At 45.9% G+C, this 21,975-nt stretch overlaps 2 protein-coding genes across 2 annotated transcripts; one reads left to right on the top strand and one right to left on the bottom strand.

Annotated features, from left to right (window-relative positions):
• Window positions 1–2,571: 2,571 nt before the first annotated feature.
• LOC142590668 (uncharacterized) lies at window positions 2,572–5,155 on the top strand. Its single transcript, XM_075703069.1, has 2 exons — window positions 2,572–3,588; window positions 3,983–5,155. Exons 1-2 carry the CDS (start codon window positions 2,885–2,887, stop codon window positions 4,575–4,577), a joined length of 1,299 nt encoding a protein of 432 aa, XP_075559184.1. The 5' UTR covers window positions 2,572–2,884; the 3' UTR covers window positions 4,578–5,155.
• Window positions 4,679–6,568, bottom strand: LOC142590669 (uncharacterized). The gene is made up of 3 exons (XM_075703070.1): window positions 6,276–6,568; window positions 5,445–5,592; window positions 4,679–5,115 (listed from the first exon to the last, which is right to left on the bottom strand). The coding sequence occupies exons 1-3, from the start codon at window positions 6,476–6,478 to the stop codon at window positions 4,705–4,707; spliced, it is 762 nt and encodes a 253-aa protein (XP_075559185.1). The 5' UTR covers window positions 6,479–6,568; the 3' UTR covers window positions 4,679–4,704.
• Window positions 6,569–21,975: the final 15,407 nt, after the last annotated feature.

Raw genomic sequence — 21,975 nt, 5'->3', positions numbered from 1 at the left:
CTAGTCGAATAAAATCTCGATCAGAATTAAGTTTCCATGTAGAAACAATGAGTCCGGACCATACTCGATCGTTCTATCACAACAACGTAATGCGGCCAACGCATCAAATTTCATTGCTTATTTCAAGTTGGGTACCTCGCTGAACATTAGCCGGTCAATATGACTTCTGCTTAAGTCCTCTCGCGGTTCACCACAAAGAATAAACGAATAGAAATTTAGTAAACTGGACTTGGTTGTACGTGTCAAACGTTTCGCCGAGCGCTGTTTCAGTCCAGGATTTTTTCCGGATAATGCCAGGGCGGTAAGATTGTCTCCAGCCAGTAGAGTTTTTAAGCAAAAACTGCTCTCAAAGCCTTCACAGACAAACTTTCGCAGTGAAAAGCGCAGCGCACCAACGTCAGAGTTGCCGCACCTACGATGCCTCGGCAGCGAACGAGGCGTGGTGGCACCTTAGTGATTGGCAGCGCCACCACGCGGTGGCTGCGGGAAGGCATTGCCTCGGCGGCCACGCGAGCGCGCGCCCTCGGCACACTAGCAAGTATATTCTAGGCCCTATAGTATATGTGTCTGCGAGGCTCGTGTTGGCTGGTGTTGTAAAAGGCTTCGTCTAAAACGTGGCTATGGCTACGCAAATAACGCGCTCTCAAAGTAAAATCTTCATAAAAGGCTTCCATTCACACATATTACATCTTTACTCACCCACAATGCATGACCAAGCGAAGAAAAGCAAGAACAGACGGCCAACTGTTTCAAAGCGAGCGCGAACCTTGTCGTCTGTCCTCCAACTTTAGCGGCACGCTGATACTTTTTACGTAACATGTTGTCGTACATACAATAACAAGTTCTCATAGTTAAACAAAACATGTTTTCGCGCAATAATAAAGCTAAAACAGCTTTTCACGTGCTGTTTTAGTAGAAAGTGAATCATTGTGACAGACGGAACGGTATTTGCCAAGCGCGTCTTCAAGGTGTCCTGTCTCTACGAGAACGATGCCAATCCGAAGTCACAATATACCGGCATTCCCATGCATACCACAGCGCATCAGCGCCAGATTTCGCTCTAGGTAATGTAGTGAGAAACTCTATGAGCCAGGGCATAGAGTTTCTCACTACATTACCTAGAGGGAAATCTGGCGCTGCTGCGGTGTGGTATGCCTGTGTATGCACTATGCCTGTGTGCTGTGCTGTGGATGGATGCCGCGGACGCTCCTGTGTCGAGGCTTCAGCGACTTCGTTCGTAGCTAAGTACTCTTTTTCTTCTTATTAGCTGATGCTTTTGAAGTGTTTTATTTTGCATGGAGCAGGAGCGCAAATTTTGAATTCGTGGTAAGCGTGGTAAACGTACCGGCTTTGTCTAGGTCTGGCGGTTTCCCTCGTTAGGCCTAGGTGCTAGGCGGGACCTATTTGATAGGCCTATTTAACTACCTCAGCTAGCTCTTCGAAGTGATTTGGCGGACGTGCTCGTTGAGCCTAAGGACGTAGGTCTAGCGATGAAACCAAAGAAAGGGGAGGCCGCGGGGGACGCGGAGCAAGTGCAATGCGACGAGTGCCTGCGCTGGTGCTCCCTCGACGAGACCAGTTTCCAGAGCTCAGCAGACGCGGAGGAGTCTAGCTTTACGTGCAGGCTGTGCGAAGGGGTCAGGGAAGCAGTCCAAAAACTGCAAGGAAATTGGACAGCCAAGTTCGAAGAGCTGAAAGCAGACCTGAGGGAGGAGCGGGAGAAGCGGGTAGCTTTGCAGGCGAAAGTCGCCGAGTTGGTCAAGGTGGAAGCGGTGCAGGCCGCGCAATTAGTAAGAACCGTGGCGGAGCTTGGAGAAGAGAGGGAAAGGAGAGCAGAACTGCATAAGCGGCTCGATGCGCTTGAGACGTGCGCAGCGGAAAATGATGGGTCGGGACAGCAAGCCGGTGGCCAAAGCACAGAAAGTAGTGTAGGCCCTACATGCGAAGCAGGGGGCAGGGTGGCAGAGCAAGCGGTAGTCGGCTCGCCGCCGGTGAATCGGCGTAGTTATAGCGAAGCAGCACAACACGCCCCGAGGGAAGCGACGCTGCAGCCACAGGGGCGTCAGCGATCGCGAGGAGAGGAGGGGAACAAGCTAACCCCAAGGAATGAGCTCGTAGCCAATGATAAGCATAACCTGAAAGTTAGGAGGGAGGGAAAGAATGCCCTAGTACTTATCGGTGGTGATTCAAATATGAGGAGGTGCAAAAGAGCTATAATGGAGCGTGCAAAGGGTGATAAGCGGGTAGCAGTCGGGACGTTCCCAGGCAGGACAATGGACGCAGTACTGAGAGAAACAAAAAGCGAGCTTTCTGAGAATGTTGCAGAGCGCAATTTGGTAGTAGTAGCGGCGGGGCTAAATGATGTGTTGAATGGTGAAGCTGCAAAAGTAGTGGAAAGATTAGCGGAGGGAGTTGACGATTTAAGGGCGATAGCACAACAAGTCCAGATCGTGGTATGCACAGTGCCGGAGGTGCAAGGAAGGAACGGAGAAATTGCCAAGGACGTTGTGGCTGTTAATTGTGAAATAAGGAAGCTAATACCCCTGTCACACTAGGAGATTTAATGTCATTCGAACCGAATGGCATTCGGTGCAACGAATGTCATTCGCCCGCGGAGGTGCTACACTCGAAAAATTAATGTCATTCGGTGGCGATGGCAATGGCGATCATTCCGAAAATAACGGGGCGACTAAAGTAGAACAAGGAAGGAGTAAAGTGCTCATAAGCAATGCATTTATTTTAAAATACATTTTGGAACGTCGCTTCACCGAAAAAAAATATTTTAGTACTGCGTGTAGAAAAAGTTGTTCTATTTCAGACTGTGCGGCCAGTATAAGCCAAAACAAGACTTAGCCGCCTGAGTAGCCGATAAATTGAAAACAAAATGGCTGACATGGCGACACTGGAGGACGACGCTAAGTTGCAGCAGGTGAAGAGATTAGTTGCTGCGCACTTTGCATTGCGAGCAAGGCGTAATAATAAGAGGAAGCGATTAGACGTTCTAATAGACGCTCAATCAAGACAGAGTGACGAAATTGAGCAGCGTATTCAAGCGAACTCGTTCACTGTTGCGGCTGTGATGGCCAGTTGTTCCATTGTTCACCGAGAGCGTTGGACATTTCAAAGAAATGAGCGCTGGTTTGAAGATACTTTGCCGAACCTTGGTGAAAATCACTTCAAGCAAGCTTTCCGTGTATCGCCGCCTACGTTCAGGTATTTGGTGGAATCGTGCAGATCCGTCTTGGAGCGCCAAACGACACGATTGAGAAAGCCGATCTCCGTGGAAAAGCGAGTGGCGGTGGGACTGTACAGATTGTGTTCCAGTGCAGAGGACAGAACCATTGCGCACCTTTTTGGCATCGGCAGGTCAACTGTGAACGTGCTGTGCAGAGAATTCTGCAAGGCTGTAATTGATCAGCTTGAAGGGGAATGGCTTCACATGATCCGCCGCCAAGAATTGAAACAACACATCAGGGAATTTTTTGCTCTGAGTGGCTTTCCTCAGGGTATTGGCGCTCTTGACGGCTGCCACTTTTGTGTGTCGCCACCGAAGGAGAACGCCGTGGATTACCACAACTATAAAGGATGGTAAGCACTACGCAAAGGTTTTTTTTTTACTTTTATAACACCATTTCACGAACACAACTTGGATCTTGTGTCTATAGTTTGGGAAATATTAAACTTCTTATGGGCGTTTTACTGTCCAGAGAAAACTACGTATGAAATTGAAAGATTATAATTTTCAGTCTTTCGTTCTTGTTTGTTATCAAAGTTTTATAAATTTGACTTGCGAGAGGTTGCTTCATTACATTTCTTGTAGAGCATATTTTTTGTTAGCATGGCACAAAACTATTGCTGCTTAGTAGCGTTGGTCTCTTCAGCAGCACTATGGACACAAATGACTTCTACCATTTGGTCAGAAAATTGCAATGCAGAATACACTGAAGTGCATAATCATATTTATGTATTGCTTTCTGTGCAGGTACAGCATCATACTTCTGGCGATGGTGGACCATATGTACCGATTTCGGTACATAAATATCGGAGCTCCAGGCAGATGCCACGACGCCAACGTGTATGCAAGGTCGAGATTGTCTACGTTGGTTGAGGGCGCATACTTTTCATTGCCCGTAGCTCTGATTGAAGATGTTGAGGTGAAACCAATTATTCTGTGTGACCAGGCATTTCCACTCACTACTAACCTCCTGAAGCCATTCTCAAATGCCTTGCCCGACACACACGAAGCTGCTTTCAACTACAACCTGTCAAGGACGAGACGCATTGTTGAGAATGCATTTGGAAGGCTGAAAGCTCGCTTTAGGTTTATCATGAAGAGGATGGAATGCACCTTGCCCAATGCAAAGCATGCAATTAGGGCATCGTGTATTTTACACAATATTTGTGAAGGTCTGAGAGACACTGTGGAGCAGCAGTGGGAAAATGAAGCCACTGCATTTGATGCTCTGTATGAGCAACCATCGCATACCACCACTGCATCCACTGCGACAGGTCATGAAGTGAGAGCTGCCCTTGCTCAATATTTCTGGAAACGGGCACAACAAAACACAATGAACTGAAACCTCACAGTAGGAAGCATACTTCAAAGTTTGTTTTCTAGCATGCCTGAAGGAGTGTTTGGCGTCAGTTGAAGTGATCACTTGAAGCAAATGGAGAAAATGGAAAACAGTTTATTTCAAAATATCGCTATTTTCCAACAATTTTTTCTAACGCCGCTATCAAGCGTTCTTCCCGCTCGGCAGCAGCTTCATCGAGCTTCAATTGCCGCTCGCGCATGCGAAGCTCTTTTTCTTTCGATTTCTCCAAACTGAGACGTAGCTGCCGCTGCTCCTCGACAACTTGTGTCAACAGCAACTGCTGGGAGGGCTGCCGTTTCTTCAGGGCCCGTCTTTCGGCTCTCTTGCGAGCTGCTGGTGGTGTTAGCGCTTGCGAGCCCTCGCTGTCGGACATGGACACCAGAGGCGACGGGTTTTCACTGGCGGTGGCCGAGCCCTGTGTTGACGACAGAGCTTCGGCGTCTACAAGGGCCGCATCACCCACCGAGGCGTCCTCCTCGTCGCTGCCAAACTCATTTCCACATTCCATGCTCGTGATGAGCTGAAAAGAAAGAATACAATAAAAATGCAATTCATTGTTACCCAAATGTTCCTGAGAAACTTCCGATGATTTCATATACATAAACCTGCACACGTGAAACATTTCACAGATTAATAAACTTTAATATTAAGGGTGCTGCAAATGTTTCAAATATTCATTTCTGGTATGTCCCTCCAAAGTTTGTTGTGCAGACAATAGCAATGGAAGCACCTTGAAACAGAAATAGTTTTGCTTAGCGCCAATTATGATATAAAAAATTTCGCATGCTTGAAGACATGACTGTTGCAAAAATTTATTAGAAAGTATTGTACAATATGCATTGCACTTACCTGTTCCACTGTGCTGCTGCTGTTGCAGACACTGTCATGCAGCAGGTTGTCATCATTAATAGGCAGTGCCTGGAGAAATTTGTGTATATCCCAATAAAAGGGCCACGTTATTTGGCCACAGCCCGTGCCCTTTTTTTTATTGATGTCTCTGCAACAGAAATAAAGCAAAGCCACGTTTCAACTGCATTGTCGGTTATCAAGTTCATATTTTGTGCCATAGGTTCATACAACACACCCGAATAGCAGTAGCAGTACAATACAGGTACAGCACACACTCGGAAGGTCAACGTAGCGAAAAGATGTTGTTGCTTGAAATTAGCTGTTCCCTGACGCGCACCGAGATACTCGCTTACATTTTGCTATTTGGAAATGAAAGTCGTCGCAGCACGAAAAATACCAGTGACACGGGGCACTTTTAATCCCGAGCGGACACGATCCAAAACGCGCCCCGCATTTCTCTATGCATCCCGAAGGACTGGTGTATCACATTTCGGGGCGTCCCCAACTTAAGTATGTGTTAGATGTTAATTTTTTAAGACTTGTCTTCACAATCTATCTCTGCCTCATCCAACTTAGCATCCTCAATTCAAAGCGGATTGTTGTATGCCTGCTGGTCCAGTATGCTAAAAGATACACAATGCGTCCGATGAAGGTATGCGCTGCGTGAAAGAAAAGTGCGCCGCGTCTATCAGCTCTTTCGACAACGCCAAGTGATGATACTGGCGTCCGCTCTAGAAAACAACCTGGGACGCTATTTCGCCCGATATATTCCAGTTATTTCTTTCTTATTTAACGAACATGCACAGCGTCAAAAATAAAAATCGTACTTGCCTGTATTTGTTTCCAAGGTTTTCAATCTTCGTTTTTGTTTCTTTGAGACTCTTTTCAACGCCGGCTTTAAGAAGCTCTTCCACAATGTGCGCATACACTTTCTGATTCCTTTTGGCACGACGCAGATCGCTTAGGTTGTCCTCCCAGATTCTAATTAATGTAAACGTGTCCGCGTGGCTCCAATGTGCCTGTCCCGCTGCCATTGCTTGTCCCGCTGCTCCTGATGCCTGCTTGAACGAAACACACAACGAGGCGACCGACTGTTTCCAATATGGCCGTCGAGCAGAGTGTCGGCGGCCGGACGCTGCTGAGCTGGAGAGTATAACATTTTGCGACAGCCTGCCGTACATATTTTGTCTCGTTAAAGTAACAAGTTCATTAAAACATTTAAAGCTTATTATTTCTTTACGAGTACGGCTTGCAATTTGCAAACGCTCTGTCGTGTTTTGCTGTGATTCTGGGGTTGAGAGTACACATTCGCTTCGAAGCGAGAAGCCAAATGAGTTTCTCGAACTCATTCGATTGCGGAAGTCATTCGGTGCTAATGACATTAAATATCGCTGTGTAGCAACTGAATAATGTCATTCGATGCTAATGCCATTCGGTTCGAATGACATTAAATCTCCCAGTGTTAAATCTCCCAGGAGAAAGGATTTGAAGTGGCAGACATAAACAGAGAAGTGCATAGAGCAGGCTCTGGCAGAGGCTTTATACCCCTGACACACGGGCAAAACTGAAGTCCTTTCCAGTAAACCTCTTTTCCTACTCTGAAGGAACCTTTGCAGAAAGGAGTTGCGCCGATGACACACGGCACCGCACTGAACTTCTTTAGGTAGTTCCTCAGATGAACGCCGCAAGAAATATAGCGCTGGCTGTTAAAGCCACAAGAGAGAAAACATTCTTAAAAAGCTGCGTATTTAATTACACTTAGCTACTGTAGAACCTAAAAATGTATTTTTTTTCATTGTTGATGGCTAATAATGCTTATATTCGTTTATTTTATTCGCGTTTTTGCGTTGTTAGCAGCCATTTAACTTGGTCCCGCAACTATGTGCAGTCGGTGTTTTGCTGTGCGTGCTGCTTATTCTGGTGATGCCCACGTTTCTGTCGTCCTTTTTCACGTCTTTGTCGTCCCTTCCTTTGTGCGCGCAGGCGTAACGTGTTTTATTCAATATGTTATTCCAACAACTGTGGTTTCTTCTGGGTATTTCCTGCGGGCGCTGATTGTGCAGTCTCCATCTCGCGACGTGAACACCGCACATGCGCGCAGCAAACGACGACGACACTGCTGGAATTCAACATGGCGGCACTAGAGACGTTATGCGAGCGTTTGAGAGTATAGCTAGAGGAAATCTTCACTATTAGACCGCTAATTATTACCGCTAACAATTAAAACATTTTCGCAAGGTAAAAAATATACCTATGGGCACCGTAGTTGTGTGGCAGGTTTTGTCTGCTGGGTGACATGAATGGCCACATCGAGGATCTGGATGGATACACAGATTGTAATGGGAAGTTGATGCTAGACTTCTGTGAGTGACACAACCTAGTTATAGTAAATAGAGAAACTAAGTGTGAGGGACAAATCACGTGGGAGTCCCGTAACAGACAAACGACCATTGACTACTGCTTAATGTCGCAGGGGTTGTATAACAAGCTCGCAATAATGGAAATAGACGAAGAGGGGAAGTACAGCCTCGGAAGTGATCATAAGCATATTAGTCTACAGTTGGGAGCCCTACTCAAAAGAGAAATGCAGGGAAGCCAAAAAGAGTACGCAAAATTATATGACGCGCAAATAGCGCAAATAGCGGCGGGCATAGAGGAAGCAATAAAGAAACATCCCATGGAAAGGTGGGATTATAATCAGAACTACTCATTAGTACAAAAATAAAAGAGGTAAGAGGAGTAAACCGCTGGAGAGGAAAGCGGAAGCCACGAAGTTGGTGGAATAAGGAAATTAGAGAGGCCATCGAACAACGACGGTGGGCATCTCGGGAACACAGAGAAGCAAAGAGGGCGCAGTTATCTGAAGAGGAAATAGGCCAAAAATGGGAATATTATCGACAAAAGAAACAACAAGTGCAGGTCCTCGTCCAGGCTAAAATAAAGCAGTCCTCTGATCGCTGGCTGGGTGAAGTTCGTGATGCAACTAAAGGGGGGTCAAGAAAATTCTGGAACCATATAAGCTGGCTGGGTAAAGCTAATCACAGAAAAGAGGAACAGATTCACGACGTCGAAGGAAATTGTCTAGAGGGAGATGACGCTGTGAACTACATTGGTTCAGTTATAGCAGAGTCATTTAGGAAAGACGATAATGTAATCGCCCCAAGTGAGGGAGCAACACAGAATAGCATAATAGAAAACAGCTTAGAACTGACCAATCTTAACTGGAAAAAGGCGGAAGCAAATGTGCCAAAATGCACGTCCGCGGGAATAGACGAAATTCCAATCAAGTTAATTTATGAACTTGGCCCAAGAAGCAAGGAAACGCTGATAAAAAGCATTGGAGGCAGTCATAACAAATAAGCAAATTCCGCACAGCTGGAAACAGAGTAAAATGAATTTGATTTATAAAGCGAAAGGTGATAAGAAGAACATAACATCTTTCCGACCAATTACGATAACATCAGTTATATATAGGCTGGCGATGCAGGCGGTGAAATTAAAAATGCAGTCATGGGTAGAAAGTAATAGAATACTCGGAGAACTTCAGAACGGGTTCAGAAGTGGTAGGCGCTTAGATGATAGCCTGTTCGTGCTTACCCAGTTCATAGAAATAGCTAAGGCGGAAAATAGACCTCTGTATTTAGCCTTCCTGGACATAAGTGGTGCATGCGACAATGTGAACAGGGAACTCCTGTGGAACATATTAAAAGCTGAAGGTATCGGTAATGAGGTAATTGATTTTCTACAGGAACTATATCGAGAAAATAATGTTGAAATAACATGGGAAGGAATTAAGAGTACGACAACTGTCGAGGTTCACAAAGGATTAAGGCAAGGTTGTCCTCTATCACCGCTGCTGCTCATGCTTTATATGATAAGCATGGAAAGAAGGTTACAACGAAGCAATCTAGGGTATAATCTGTCGTACAGATTAGGCGAAAAGGTTGTTGAGCAACGACTACCGGGTTTAATGTATGCGGACGATATTGTGCTGTTAGCAGATAGCCAGGAAGATTTGCAAACTCTGGTTAATTACTGTGGGGACGAAGGAGACAGTTTAGGTTTCCGTTTTAGTGCAGCTAAGTCCGGTGGGATGTTTTTCAACGATACAACTGATCAGGAGCTTATAATACAAGGCCATGAAATACCCCGAGTGGCCGAATACAAATATCTCGGGGTATGGATAAACAAAAGGCAGATGTACACGGAAAAGCACGAACAGTCTCTCATAGCAAAAGGGCGAAGAGATGCCGGGATAATGAAACATAAGGCATTGTGGGGGTACAACAGGTATGAGGTACTAAGAGGCATTTGGAAGGGAGTAATGGTGCCGGGGCTTACTTTCGGGAATGCGGTCCTGTGTTTAAGGGCAGAGGTTCAGTCGAGACTAGAAGTAAATCAGAGAGCTGTGGGAAGGTTAGTACTAGGTGCCCATGGGAAAACCACAAACGAAGCAGTACAGGGAGATATGGGCTGGGCATCGTTCGAAGCACGGGAAGCGCAGAGTAAAATCCTATACGAAAAACGTCTGAGGAAATCGGACGATAACAGGTGGACAGCTAAGGTGTTTAAATACCTATACAGAAAGAGCGTTGAGTCACAATGGCGGAAAAGAACTAGGAAGCTAACCAGTAAGTATGCCAGACACGAGGACGAAGAAAGACAGAGCATTAAACGACAGGTTAAATTGCGTAAGGTAAAAATTGGATAAATTCAATGGAAAAGAACCATAGTGTGGAACTATATCGATACTGGAAACAGCAGATCAGGAAGGAAGCGTTTTATGATAACTCAAGAGGAAGTGCCCTACTCTTTGAAGCTAGATCAGGATGTCTTAGAACGCGGAGCTATAAAAAGAAATTTAACGAAGAAGAAGACACATGTACTGTGTGTGGTAAATATGTAGAAACAATGGAACACCTCATACTAAAATGTGATGGTATCAATCCCGATGTCGATGCGGCCAGAGTCACCCTTCCTGAGGCCCTAGGGTACAGAGATAATCATAGTCATGTAAATAAATATGCGGTGGAAATTAGCAAAAAGGCGATTGGAGGATTGGTGGCTCAAAAGCAGAGAGGTGACATAAGGTTAAAAGGGTAGGAAGATGTATTTAAAGAAAATCGAGAAATTCAATAACACACAACACAGATAAAAATAAAAGGCCAAATAAAAATCTGAGCATGGTGGCAACTGCCATCGCCCCGTTTCAAAGGGGACGCTCCTACCTTCCATCCATCCATCCATCCATCCATCCATGCACTCTAAGAACAGTTTACACCCTTTGGCTTGCCCCTTCTGCCACACAAAAATAATCGTCATCTGCCTTGATGCGTTTCCTTTCTTTATCGCTGCGAGCCCAGAACTTTCCAGTAACGAATGGCACGCGCGTTATCAGCATAGAACAGTTTACACCCTTTGGAGTGCCCCTTCTGATAACGCGCGTGCCGTTCGTCACTGGAAAGTTCCAGGCTTGCAGCGATAAAGAAAGGAAACGCATCAAGGCAGATGACGATTATTTTTGTGTGGCAGAAGGGGCAAGCCAAAGAGTGTAAACTGTTCTTAGAGTGTGGGAATGCCGGTATATTGTGGATTCGGATTGGCTATAGTGCCTAGAATATACTGGCTAGTGTGCCGTGCACCCGCTCTTTTCAATGTAGGAGCGTGGCGCCGCCTGCAATGAATGCCCACGGAGGCCGACAGAGGTCGCTGCCACACGGGTGGGTGCAGACTGCGCGTGTCGTCTGCTTCGCATATCAATTTCGCAGCTGTTGCGTCGGTTTCTATGTTGGCGTTTTAAGTGTTATTACAGCGTTGCGTGTTTGTTCTTGGTGTTGTCAAAGAGTGAGTGCGTCGCTGCTGTGTTCGTGTGCTTGTCATTACGAGAACTATGCGGTGGCGGTGAAAAAATGCCGAAGCTAGAGTGCAAGGAGAGGACCTGCTTTGTGCCGTTGTGTAGAAGCGGTTACCGCTCGAACAAAGGGCGTGTATCTTTGTTCACTCCACCATCTGATAGGAAGCAGTAGCAGAATGTGCAAGAATGACCAGGAGAACGGACAGAAGGCTTGCACCAACTGCTGTGGTTTGTGAAAAACATTTGGAAAACAGTTTAGTCCAGCGTGCGTTCTCTATCACAGTGAACGGCGTTGTCCATGAGATTCCCCGCGCTAAACCACGCCTGAAACCGTACGCTATACCCACGATATTTCCTGAGTATCCTAAGCACGCACCTTACTTTTCGTGAGTACCAGGGAAAAAAAAACAAGAAAAAAGGAGCAGTAGTGCTTTGATCTACTGTACTCTTATGTTGCACGAAAGATCACTGCCCAAAATTCTTGACCATAGTGTGCAGGCTTCCTTTGCGTAAGTAAAGCTGAAGCTAGTGCCGACGCTGCTTCACAATTGCACTACGCATTTTGACAATGGAGGCCTTGTCTATCTTAGTCAGACCTTGTCAACCACCGTGAAGGCCGTGGAAGATGCTTTTACTGTGTTCTTTAGCAAAAACAAGTTATATCTAGCGAGTCTAGCTGATTTTTCATGTCAGCATGCAGACACTGGCCTTCCCCCAACAAGGGTGCCCAGAGCATGAAAAACCAGCTTTGACAACACTTGTGAAGTTCTATGTTTTCTTGAGGTTTCGGTTTTTTTGTAAAATGCATCAACAAAGAGCGGGAAGCGCAAAGGCAACGACAGAAGCTCTTTAAACTGCGTCACTGCCACTAGATCTATCTTCTTCATGTATGTGTGCATTATCTCCTCTAGGCCTGTCTTATATGCCCGGACTGATGTTACGCGAGAATAAAATATTTGTTACGCTTAAATGAAAGATCTCTTTCCCATTTTAGTTCACTTATATCAGACATAAAAAGAAATCTGCACGTGTGTACCAGGTATTAAAAAATGTATAGTACACAGAACACCGCGTGCAGTCCATTTTACAGGCAATTTTTTTTACTTATTATCCTATCCTCGTGGCCCAATGGGCATTATGAGGAGATGGGTACATGCTTTACAAACAATCAAAAACATTCAAACCTATGAGGACAACAATAAGATAATAGGCAGAAATAGCAGCAAATAAAATAAAAAGAAAGTACAGCGAAATTCAAGTCATTTCAAAAGATGATCGGTTACAGCGGTTTTCAATGGTTATGCATTAATATAACATCAATAGAACAGTAACGTAACCTTAGAATTCCTTTACTTTATTAGAATGAAAAATGTAACCTAAAACTTACCCTTAAAAAAATTACGCTGCCATCATGGCTAGAATAAAAAACAAGTGTCCTTAGCTATCGCCGAAGATCGAGACACGAAGGCGAACCCCTTGTGAAGCCTACTGTAATTCACCTTAATGCACCCTAATCCTCCTTAATTAATACACCTTAATCCCCCTAATTTATCCTAATCCCTCTTAATCCAATCACTATAATCAATAATTCAATTTGCTAATCATTTAGAATCTCTTATACACGGCTGGACATGCTTTGGTTCGTTTCTGGCCTTCCTTGGATTGTGTGATATGTTCTGTACCTCGCAACACGGCCTTGGAACATGGAGATCAAGGCATTTGCCTTAAGAATTACGTTTTCTCTTCGCCAGCATAGAAACACATCGAGTTCCCCGCTCGAAGCCCAGCTGAGCTAGCACACGCTTTTCGTGCAAGCGACAAGCGCTAGAGAAGCCTGTTGTAATCAAAACAAACCCTGATTTATAAATCAGCTGCTCACATTTGAACTGTGCTGCTGCTACAGCTTAATAAAAACAAAAAGCGCAGCAGCCCGCTTGCCGATGCTGTGGAAACACGGCGGGCTACGAAGACCGGATGGTGCCGCGGCACCCACCTGCACTGCAGCGCCCCTAGCGGCAGCCGCCGACATTCATTGCATTTGGTGCCACCCGGGAGGCCGCGGACGGCACACTAGCCAGTATATTCTAGACACTATAGATTGGCATCGTTCTCGTATAGACAGGACACCTTGAAGCACCGTTCCGTCTGTCTCAATGATTCATTTCCTACTAGAACAGCACGTGAAAAGCTGTTTTAGTTTAATTATTACGCGAAAATATGTTTTGTTTAACTATGAGAACTTGTTATTGTGTGTACGAAGATGTAATATGCGTGAATGGAAACATTTTATAAAGATTTTACTTTGAGAACGCGTTATTTGTGTAGCCATATCCACGTTTTAGACGAAGCCTCTTACAATACCAGCCAACACGAGCCTCGCAGACACATATACCGTCATTCCCATGACGGCACGGTGCTCCCTTAAGAAACTCCCATAGACGGTGGCGCCAGATTACCCTCTTGGTGTTATAGTGAGAAACTCTATGAGCCAGGGGTACAGTGGCGGCCAAGGAGGTTAAAGGAACAGTTTTTCTTTAACCTCCTTGATGGCGGCTGCACGGCCGCCATTATCCGCCATGTTTACTTTCTGATTGGCTGTGGAGAGCTCACGCGCCTTGAAATTTGTGCCGGGAAACGGAAGTTTTGCGAAATGTCATTTTGACTCATTTTGCGTTTTCATCAAGATGACGAAACGTGACGTGGAGCTGCAAATTTTATGGACTAATACATTTTGTTGGTCCTTGGCAGATATATTGTGATGTTAGCGCTTCAAAAAGAATGTGAGCGGTAGCGTGCAGAAGCCAGTGCAATGAATCTGCAATTGCGCGAATATGTGGTGGCGATCCAAGATATGCGCCATGCCAGCTTGCTGATTGGCTGAAGGAATATCTCGTGAGGAGCGTCACAGGAAGGGCTGTTTCGTAAACGTCATTTTGACGATGCGTGACGTTGTGCCGGGCCGCCATTGCTGAGATTTTTCGTCATAATTTTTGCTGCGACGAGGCACGCGAATTATGCTAATGAGTAGCCATATGCAATGGCAGCCGAGAGGAATGCGTATCGCCACATTTGCCCCGTCGTTTGGTGCCACGAAAATCTTTTATTCATAACGCGTGCTCATAGTATTTACATCGCTCTCGGGCGGTGTTGGCATTTGTGTTTGGGGCGATCATTTTTTAAAATAACGCGTTTATACGAAATAATATTGGTTGAACATAGCAAACTTTCGGGAATGCTGTCTACTTTTTACTGCTGCATTTGTATTGTAATCAAGATTAATGCCTTTTCGCACAATTAAAAGTTATGACAACGGCAGTGGCGTAGCTAGGTCGTCTGGCACCCGGGGCCCATAGGTCTTCTGTCACCCCCCCCCCCCGGATGTAGCCGGCGGAAAGAGGGGTGTCTTCAGACGTATATGACACCCCCCCCTCCACAGGCCCCTTGCACCCGGGGCCCACGGCCCCCCGGCCCCCCCTATTGCTACGCCACTGGGCAACGGCCTCTTTCTAATTTATAAAAAGAAATGTACGCAAGACGGCGCCTTGAAGTTTCCTCCCTCGGTGCGAGTAGCCAGCGAAATGAACAAGAGATGGCAGCGCCGGCGCTTGCGTCGCTCTAGTGGATATCTCTGGCGCGCGCAACGCTATCGGTGATATTCGGCCGTTTCTCAGCCAGCCGAGTCGGGCTGAGTCACTTGCGTTTCACGAGATAGCGATAACGTGGCCTAGAACGTGCGCGCATCACCACTGGTAGGTCGCGTATGTTGTCTCAAGCAAGAAATCAAGCGCGTTGGCGCTAACATGCGATGACTCATTCTATTTTCCGGGGGCACGCATCCCAGCTATTGAAGCAGACGATGGCTTGTACGCAGCAGACGACGGAAGAGAGAAGCGTTTTCGACGGAATAATCATACGCTTTGAGATAGCTGCTTTATTTTTACTGCGGAGGAAAACTGTTTTGCTTTACCGATAATGCTATATTCAGTGCCTTAATTTCAATTTCTTAGGCGAAACGTCAAGTTGGCGTCACGTTACGTAAGCAAAACAGGGCCACCAGCGCCATTTTGTTTGCGTCGCGCCTACGTCATGCATCGAAGAAAATGGCGGAATGTCCAGAATAGCGCCCCAGTACTGGGGTGGCTAGAATTGGGAGGTGTGAAGACCGCGGCGCCGCCGCCATTGCCTAGGGAGGCCCCGCTGCGCGTTCCTCCCACTGGGGGAAAATTTGGCGCTTCCGTCGGGGGCGCGGCTTGGGTGGCTAGCGCGGGGTCGCCGTGAGCTTGTCAGTCCAGTGATGCCACGGCTGCTGATTTATCAGTAGATCTACTGATTTTTAAATTTTTCTGCTGATTCAGTGATAAAGCGCTTGAATCTGCTGATTTTCTTGCTTTTCTACTGAAACGAAAGCGAAATATGCAACTTTTTCAGTACAGGGGACGGATGGATGGTTATAGAGATTACAGAGGTTATATTAATGTGATGCCACCTAGCGAGAGAAAAAGAAAAACGTGGTTGGCAGCCGAGGTTAACATACACTCCAGCGTTTCCAGACTCTCAAACGTGGCGCTACCTCTGTCTTTGAGCAAAGTGGAGAAAAGGCATAGCGTTTCTATGCTCTATGGGAAACGGTGAGGCGGTGAATTTGTGAAAGTGGGTGGACTACCGAACTCCACAACTATGAAACCACCAGCATCATCATCATCATCATCATCATCATCATCATGACCAACCTATTTTTATGTGCACTGCAGCACGGAGGCCTCTATGGAGGCCTCTCCCAGCGATCTCCAATTATTGCTGTCTGGAAGCTACTATACTCTAAAGCTTTCAGGTACTAACTACCAACTGACGCCTTTGAATAGGCCATCGGAGTGCTTCGCTGTTTTTAAATTTGTGCTTGACAATGGCTCTCTGGATCCCCGGGTTTTTCAATAGTATCGCTGAGAAACTCGGGGTAAATTTTTGTACTATTTCCTGGAAGCTACAATACTTCAACAGAGTACTAATATAAGCACTGAATTCGTGGGCTCATAAACTGAGTGCAAAAATTGAAATTAAAAATCTACTGATTTCTACTGATTTTTCGCGAAAAAATCTACTACTATTTTTTAATGTGTCATGGCAACACTGTGTCAGTCTCGTAGGCCACGGTGCAGCGCAAAGTAACTCTCGTGGTCGGTGTAGTGCAGCTGTGTTTTTCTCGCGTTTCCTAAGTTTTTCTTCAAAGTAGGTGGTGTGAGCTGCTGTCGCTATCCCTTGACACCCTGTGAACCTGTTACAACGATATGGAAGGTCGACAGCAGTGCCTTGACATTGAAACTTGCACCCAAGTTGACATATTCACACATATATTCTAGTGGATTTGAAAAGATGCTGGTAAATCTAGCCTTCAATATTTTCAACAGTGCAGTTGTGCACGCCATGGACTTACACAAACAAAAAATTGAACAACAGTACTCAAATCTGGAGCCAACAACGGTGTTCATTGACGTGATGGCTCAAGCAATTGAAGCCATGACATCACGGTTTCCAGCTGAAGCTTTGACTTATGCCCACAGCCACTGTGCTCATTTTCGTGTGCCGGTGGTAAATGCTTTTCGTGTTTCAGACGTAGCAGTGCTCAAGAAACTGCACTTAACAGCATGCTAGCATTTCTGGATCAGTGGGAGGCCCATGCAAAAGGGGCCCGGCTCCTTAAGCAAGGGCACATCAGAAGGTCTGCGTGTGACCATACGTTCCACTAAAGACTTCTTGACGTATCTAACTGAGAAGGTTGGGTTCAAGTTCTTGATGACTTCCCGCCTCAGTCAGGAATGCTTGGAGCGTTCATTCGGTATTGTGAGACAGTCCAATGGAGCCAATGATCACCCCACTCCTGCGCAGTTCATCATTATAATGAAGTATGCAAGCTTATGCATTTCAGTCTGGGGGTGCATGGGGGGGGGTCTTCTGTATCAATCAGTCTATCTATACAACCTCATTCAGACACTCGAGGATCGACAGGTTCACTCGTGCATTTAGCAATACGCGAGTGCACGCAAAAGTTGTCAAGAATTTCTTGCTTCTAGCAGCCGATGTGCCACAGATTGGCTGCAGGAAGCATTCCGCTGATCTAACAGGATCAGTGTCTAGGTTTTATTGTATAACACGTATTCACTTTCTCCTCAACGGCTTAAATCAGTGTGTCATCCACAACAAAGCCAAGAAGGTTAAGCCCTGTGTTTTGTAAAAATGTGATGTTATGCAATAACTGTGTTATTTCCAATAAACATGTATTAACTCACAAGCGCTTTGTACTTTCTAGAATTTCTTCACCACAATGCTGATATATTGCATGAACTTCCTCCATTTAAAGTAATGTTACAATCCCAGGTATGTGACTTATGTGCGGGCGACACATTCAAGGTTATTCCAATGCGCTGGCCTTGCGCGGCGATTCCTATGAACTATACTTTCGGCAAGAATAAGCGCGCTAATCTCGGCAAGAGGTGGTCGCAAAAACCGTTGCTGTGTCGGCTGCGTAGTCGGTGCTCGCTGTTTCCATGTGGAATGAGAGCAGCGAAACATTAAATTCTCTCTGCATCTACAATGTAGAGAAAGAAGTCTGGTCAGATTTTAACGCATTCAAACGCTAAAACTAAGCGCAACCAAATCATTTTCCCGCCCGGAGGTATCCAGACGCCGCGACAAACTACGGCGCCCTAAACGGCGCCCCGGCCGGCAGCGCCGTCACGCGGCAGGAACGCGTTTTGGGGCCAGCTACCGGAGGCCGGTCTTCACACCTCCCCATTCTAGCCACCCTACCAGTACGCGTGCGTCTAATTGTCGTACAAAAATCCCTCACGTGACCTGATCCTAGGTGCCTAGGGACAGGATCGTTTAGGGACTTTTGAGAAGGCATGATGGTTGCGCCGAGCGACGCTGTGGCGTGTTCGTTCTCGGCGTGATCGTTCACCGGCTCGCGCGGACCGCGCGTTGTTCAACGTTGCTTATGTGATTGTGCTTGCGTTGCTTGTGTGTTGGTTGTACGTACTTAGCGGGAAAGCCGCGAGTAGTGGTGATGCGACAGTGCGGCTTTCGCCATCTGTGCTTTCGCCTCGGTGAGCTCTGGCAGTACAGAATCTGCGTTGTGTGACCCGTGCTTCCTTGACAATTGAAATGTCGAAGTGGCCTAGCGCCTCGGCAGCGAAGTCCTGCGAACCGCGATGCCGTGGCGTGCGTTGAATCTCCGGCCCACGCCTACCGCTGGTCGTGTGTCTCCGCAGTGGGTTGAGTATTTGTTGGCTAAAAGTCGCGCAGTAGTAGTGGTGTGGCATGTCGGCTTTAAGTCTCGGTGAACTCTGGTGGTGTGAGATCCGTATTTCTGAAGAATTCATTGGTGCTGACGATTTAATTATTCAAGTGGCGTAGCGCCACGGCAATGCAATTTGCGAACCGGCGCTGTGCAGCAGCGTCGTCGTGTTCGCCCCTTTTCGGCAGCGTCATCACATCGCACTTGCACTTTTACTTGACGGGACTCGTAGGCGGAGGTATTGCACGTGTTTTTGGCCACGACTTACGTAAGTAATATAATGCATAAGGTGGTGTTTGCTCACAACTGTTCACGCGTCCTTGAAATAGGGCAGCGCATGTTTTCAATCGTGTTCAGCGCTAGTGCGCTATCCGTCACTTCATGTGATTTACTTTTATCGTGGGCTTTACGACAATTATCGCGTAGTGCTGTGAACATAACGGAGCTTTAGTGATGTCACATGATCTGCCAGAATTCCACGAAATGCAGAGTAGATGTTTAATATTATTCGTACTAAGGGCGCGATAAGCACAGTGAGGTGGAGCCTAATACTGTGCCCTGTAATCTTCAGCTGCATTTGTGCCCGTTTTTCGCGCTCTTAGTTTTAGCAACGGGACGCAGGGTTCGGTGCAAAGTTGGGACGAATGAATGTGTATATACGTCTGCAATAACTTCACCGCAACACATTTGTTACCTTGAACATACTGCTCCGCCCGCTTTACTATAATCTCAGGTGCTCTCGAACTCTCTATTTGCCGGTATTTTTATTTTCACGTGCTGAATGGTCCTACCGCAATACATATATATAGTGAGGTGAAGCTGATTAATGTTGCCAAGTGCTTTGACAGTGTCAGATCTAACAGTTATAGAATGACATGGCCAATACAACAGCTCATACCTTCACTTTAACAATTCTATTAGGACTGTCAAACTAATCTTACAGCACAGAAAAGCAACGTAAACACCTCAAGAGTTGATTAGCAAGTAATACTGGAAAGTTCAAGTCTAGTGACCAAGGGTGTGGTGAAGTGCTTTAAACATTCAACCAACACACCTTAAGTGCTTAAAAATTTCTAGCATATTGATGCAGGCTGATAAGACTTACTTTGATATTGGTTGTTTTACAATGAAAATAATAGTACTGCATAAGAGGACGCAAGCGACTCGTGTGCTGCTTGATTATGCAAACCACATGGGTGCCAGAAATACCCAAACATGGTGCTTGTTTACACACGCTGCTTGCATCCACTAATCTAACGCTCTCTAATGTCAGCAGTATAAAGAGAGGCTGTAAAAATATGGCTTTGAATTTCACAACTCCAATTTTGTTTCTTCTGTACTTGTACAACCTATGGTTTTGTGACAGCATCTGCCTAGCTCATTGCCACATTTTGCGACAAAAGCAGTGATGATTCAATCAGAGTTGCCTGTCCTAATATTACTCCAATAATTCTTTAAACAGTTCATTTTTTAAGCACAAAGCATGTCATGCCCAACTAGAAAATTAACCATGCAATAATCTACTAGAAGTGGCTAAAAAATCCGGAGTCTTCTGAAGTCAGCTTGATTTGCAGCTGCTAAAATTGGCTATTATTGAATTAGGGCAAGGAAGAAACGGCTTGAATAAACATATGTCTCATCAGAAAGTTGCGGTGGTGTGCTGGAGGCTAAAAGCCGTTTTGGCATTGGTCTACCTCTGTCCCAAAACCAGGCACCACAGCCAAAGCGACTTCACTTGGCTTTGACAGCTTCAAATTCGCTTTCACAAGCACGTAATACTCAGTCGAGGTGAGCTCAATGCACATCACCCGCACTGGGGATGCAAAGACATACGGCCAAGAGGATGCCACCTTGACGAAGCAGACACCACAGAGTGCACATGGCAAAGATGGAGTCATTTTTCAGATGTTGAGGAATCTTGCCGAAACAAGGAAGCAAGCACTATTGCTTGTAATCAATGAAATCTGGAATATTGGAATTCCCCACAGAGTGAAAACACTTGGTCATGATGCCACTACCGAAACCAGGCAAGAAACCTGACACCATAGACAACCTTTGATCAGTCTCACTCACATTGACAGTGTGCATATTGACTGAAGGAATGTGCCTCGCGAGGCTGAACCAGCATCTGGGAAAGACAATAGCCTCTTTCTGCATCAAACCATCGTCAATGCCAGCCGCTTTGGAGGAAAGATGTATGGGTTCTTAGTCACAGTCCAACCAAGAAGGATGTTGAGCACAGTCTGCAATGAGGAGGTACTGGTGGCCTTTCGTGAAGCCTGCCCAGTCATTAGTGGTGTGAAAGCCTCTAATGCAACCATATGTTTGAATATGAAGTTATAGTAAACAGCCAAAGACTTTTACCAACTGCACAGGTGGAAATGCAGGTAAAACCCGGACCAGCACACTTGGTTGCAGGAGTGATTTGCTGATGAGGTAAGAAGGTGACTTAACAGTTGGTGATAAGGTACACCGAATGCAGGCATGCGCAATATGTATACGTACTGTTAGGCTGAAACAGATTAATTTTCTCCAAAGCAATATCAAAAGCTCAATTTTGTTTAGGATGCCACTCATGTGCTTTAGGTAAGTGTGGACATCATCATCATCAATCTGGTTACACCCACTGCAGCGCAAAGGCCTCTCCCATACTTCTCCAACTACCCCGGTCATGCACTAATTGTGGCCATGTTGTCCCTGCAAATTTCTTAACCTCATCCGCCCACCCAACCTTCTGCCGCCCTCTGCTACGCTTCCCTTCCTAGCAGTGTGGACAGGGTTATATACAGCGGCATAGGCAAATGATACAACTAGATACAGCTTTTATGCGTAATATTTTTTTCTGGACTAAATTCTTGCTCCTTGAACTCATTCGAGATCATTAACTGTAGCACCAAAGTAGTGGAACACTACCAGAACAAAGGCATGTAGCGTGCACATCTCAATTCTTCTTATGCCAGTCTTCTTTTTTACACCAATTGCTGCTATGGGCCAACTCCCCTGGTTCTGATGTCTACTGGTGTTGTCACTCTAATTCCCAAATTTATTGCTAGAATATTGCAGATAAAGTTTTCATTGTGATTCATTCAAACATATGATCAAAAGATTGGCAGTCCACAATTCTACATTTCAGCCACTCTGCTGAAGGTACAGTCGTGGCGAATAACGATCCTGGAGAGTGCGATCTAGCCAACAGGTGCCATGATTGGCTAACACCTGTTCAATGTCTGCGTGCTGTATATAGAGCTGGCGTCCACGCCTTCAAATTCTTACTCATCACTTTCCCCACTTGTGAAGGCAGTACTATATTAATTTTTCTTCTTACATGTAATGACAGTGATTGGGTGCATCTGCTTTATTAATCTTCTAGTGCTTGGCTTCTCAGA

Source organism: Dermacentor variabilis, chromosome 8, assembly GCF_050947875.1.
Source record: "Dermacentor variabilis isolate Ectoservices chromosome 8, ASM5094787v1, whole genome shotgun sequence".
NCBI lineage: Eukaryota > Metazoa > Arthropoda > Arachnida > Ixodida > Ixodidae > Dermacentor > Dermacentor variabilis.
The sequence above is the reverse complement of the archived record's forward strand: the minus strand, read 5'-3'. Positions and strand labels throughout refer to the sequence as shown.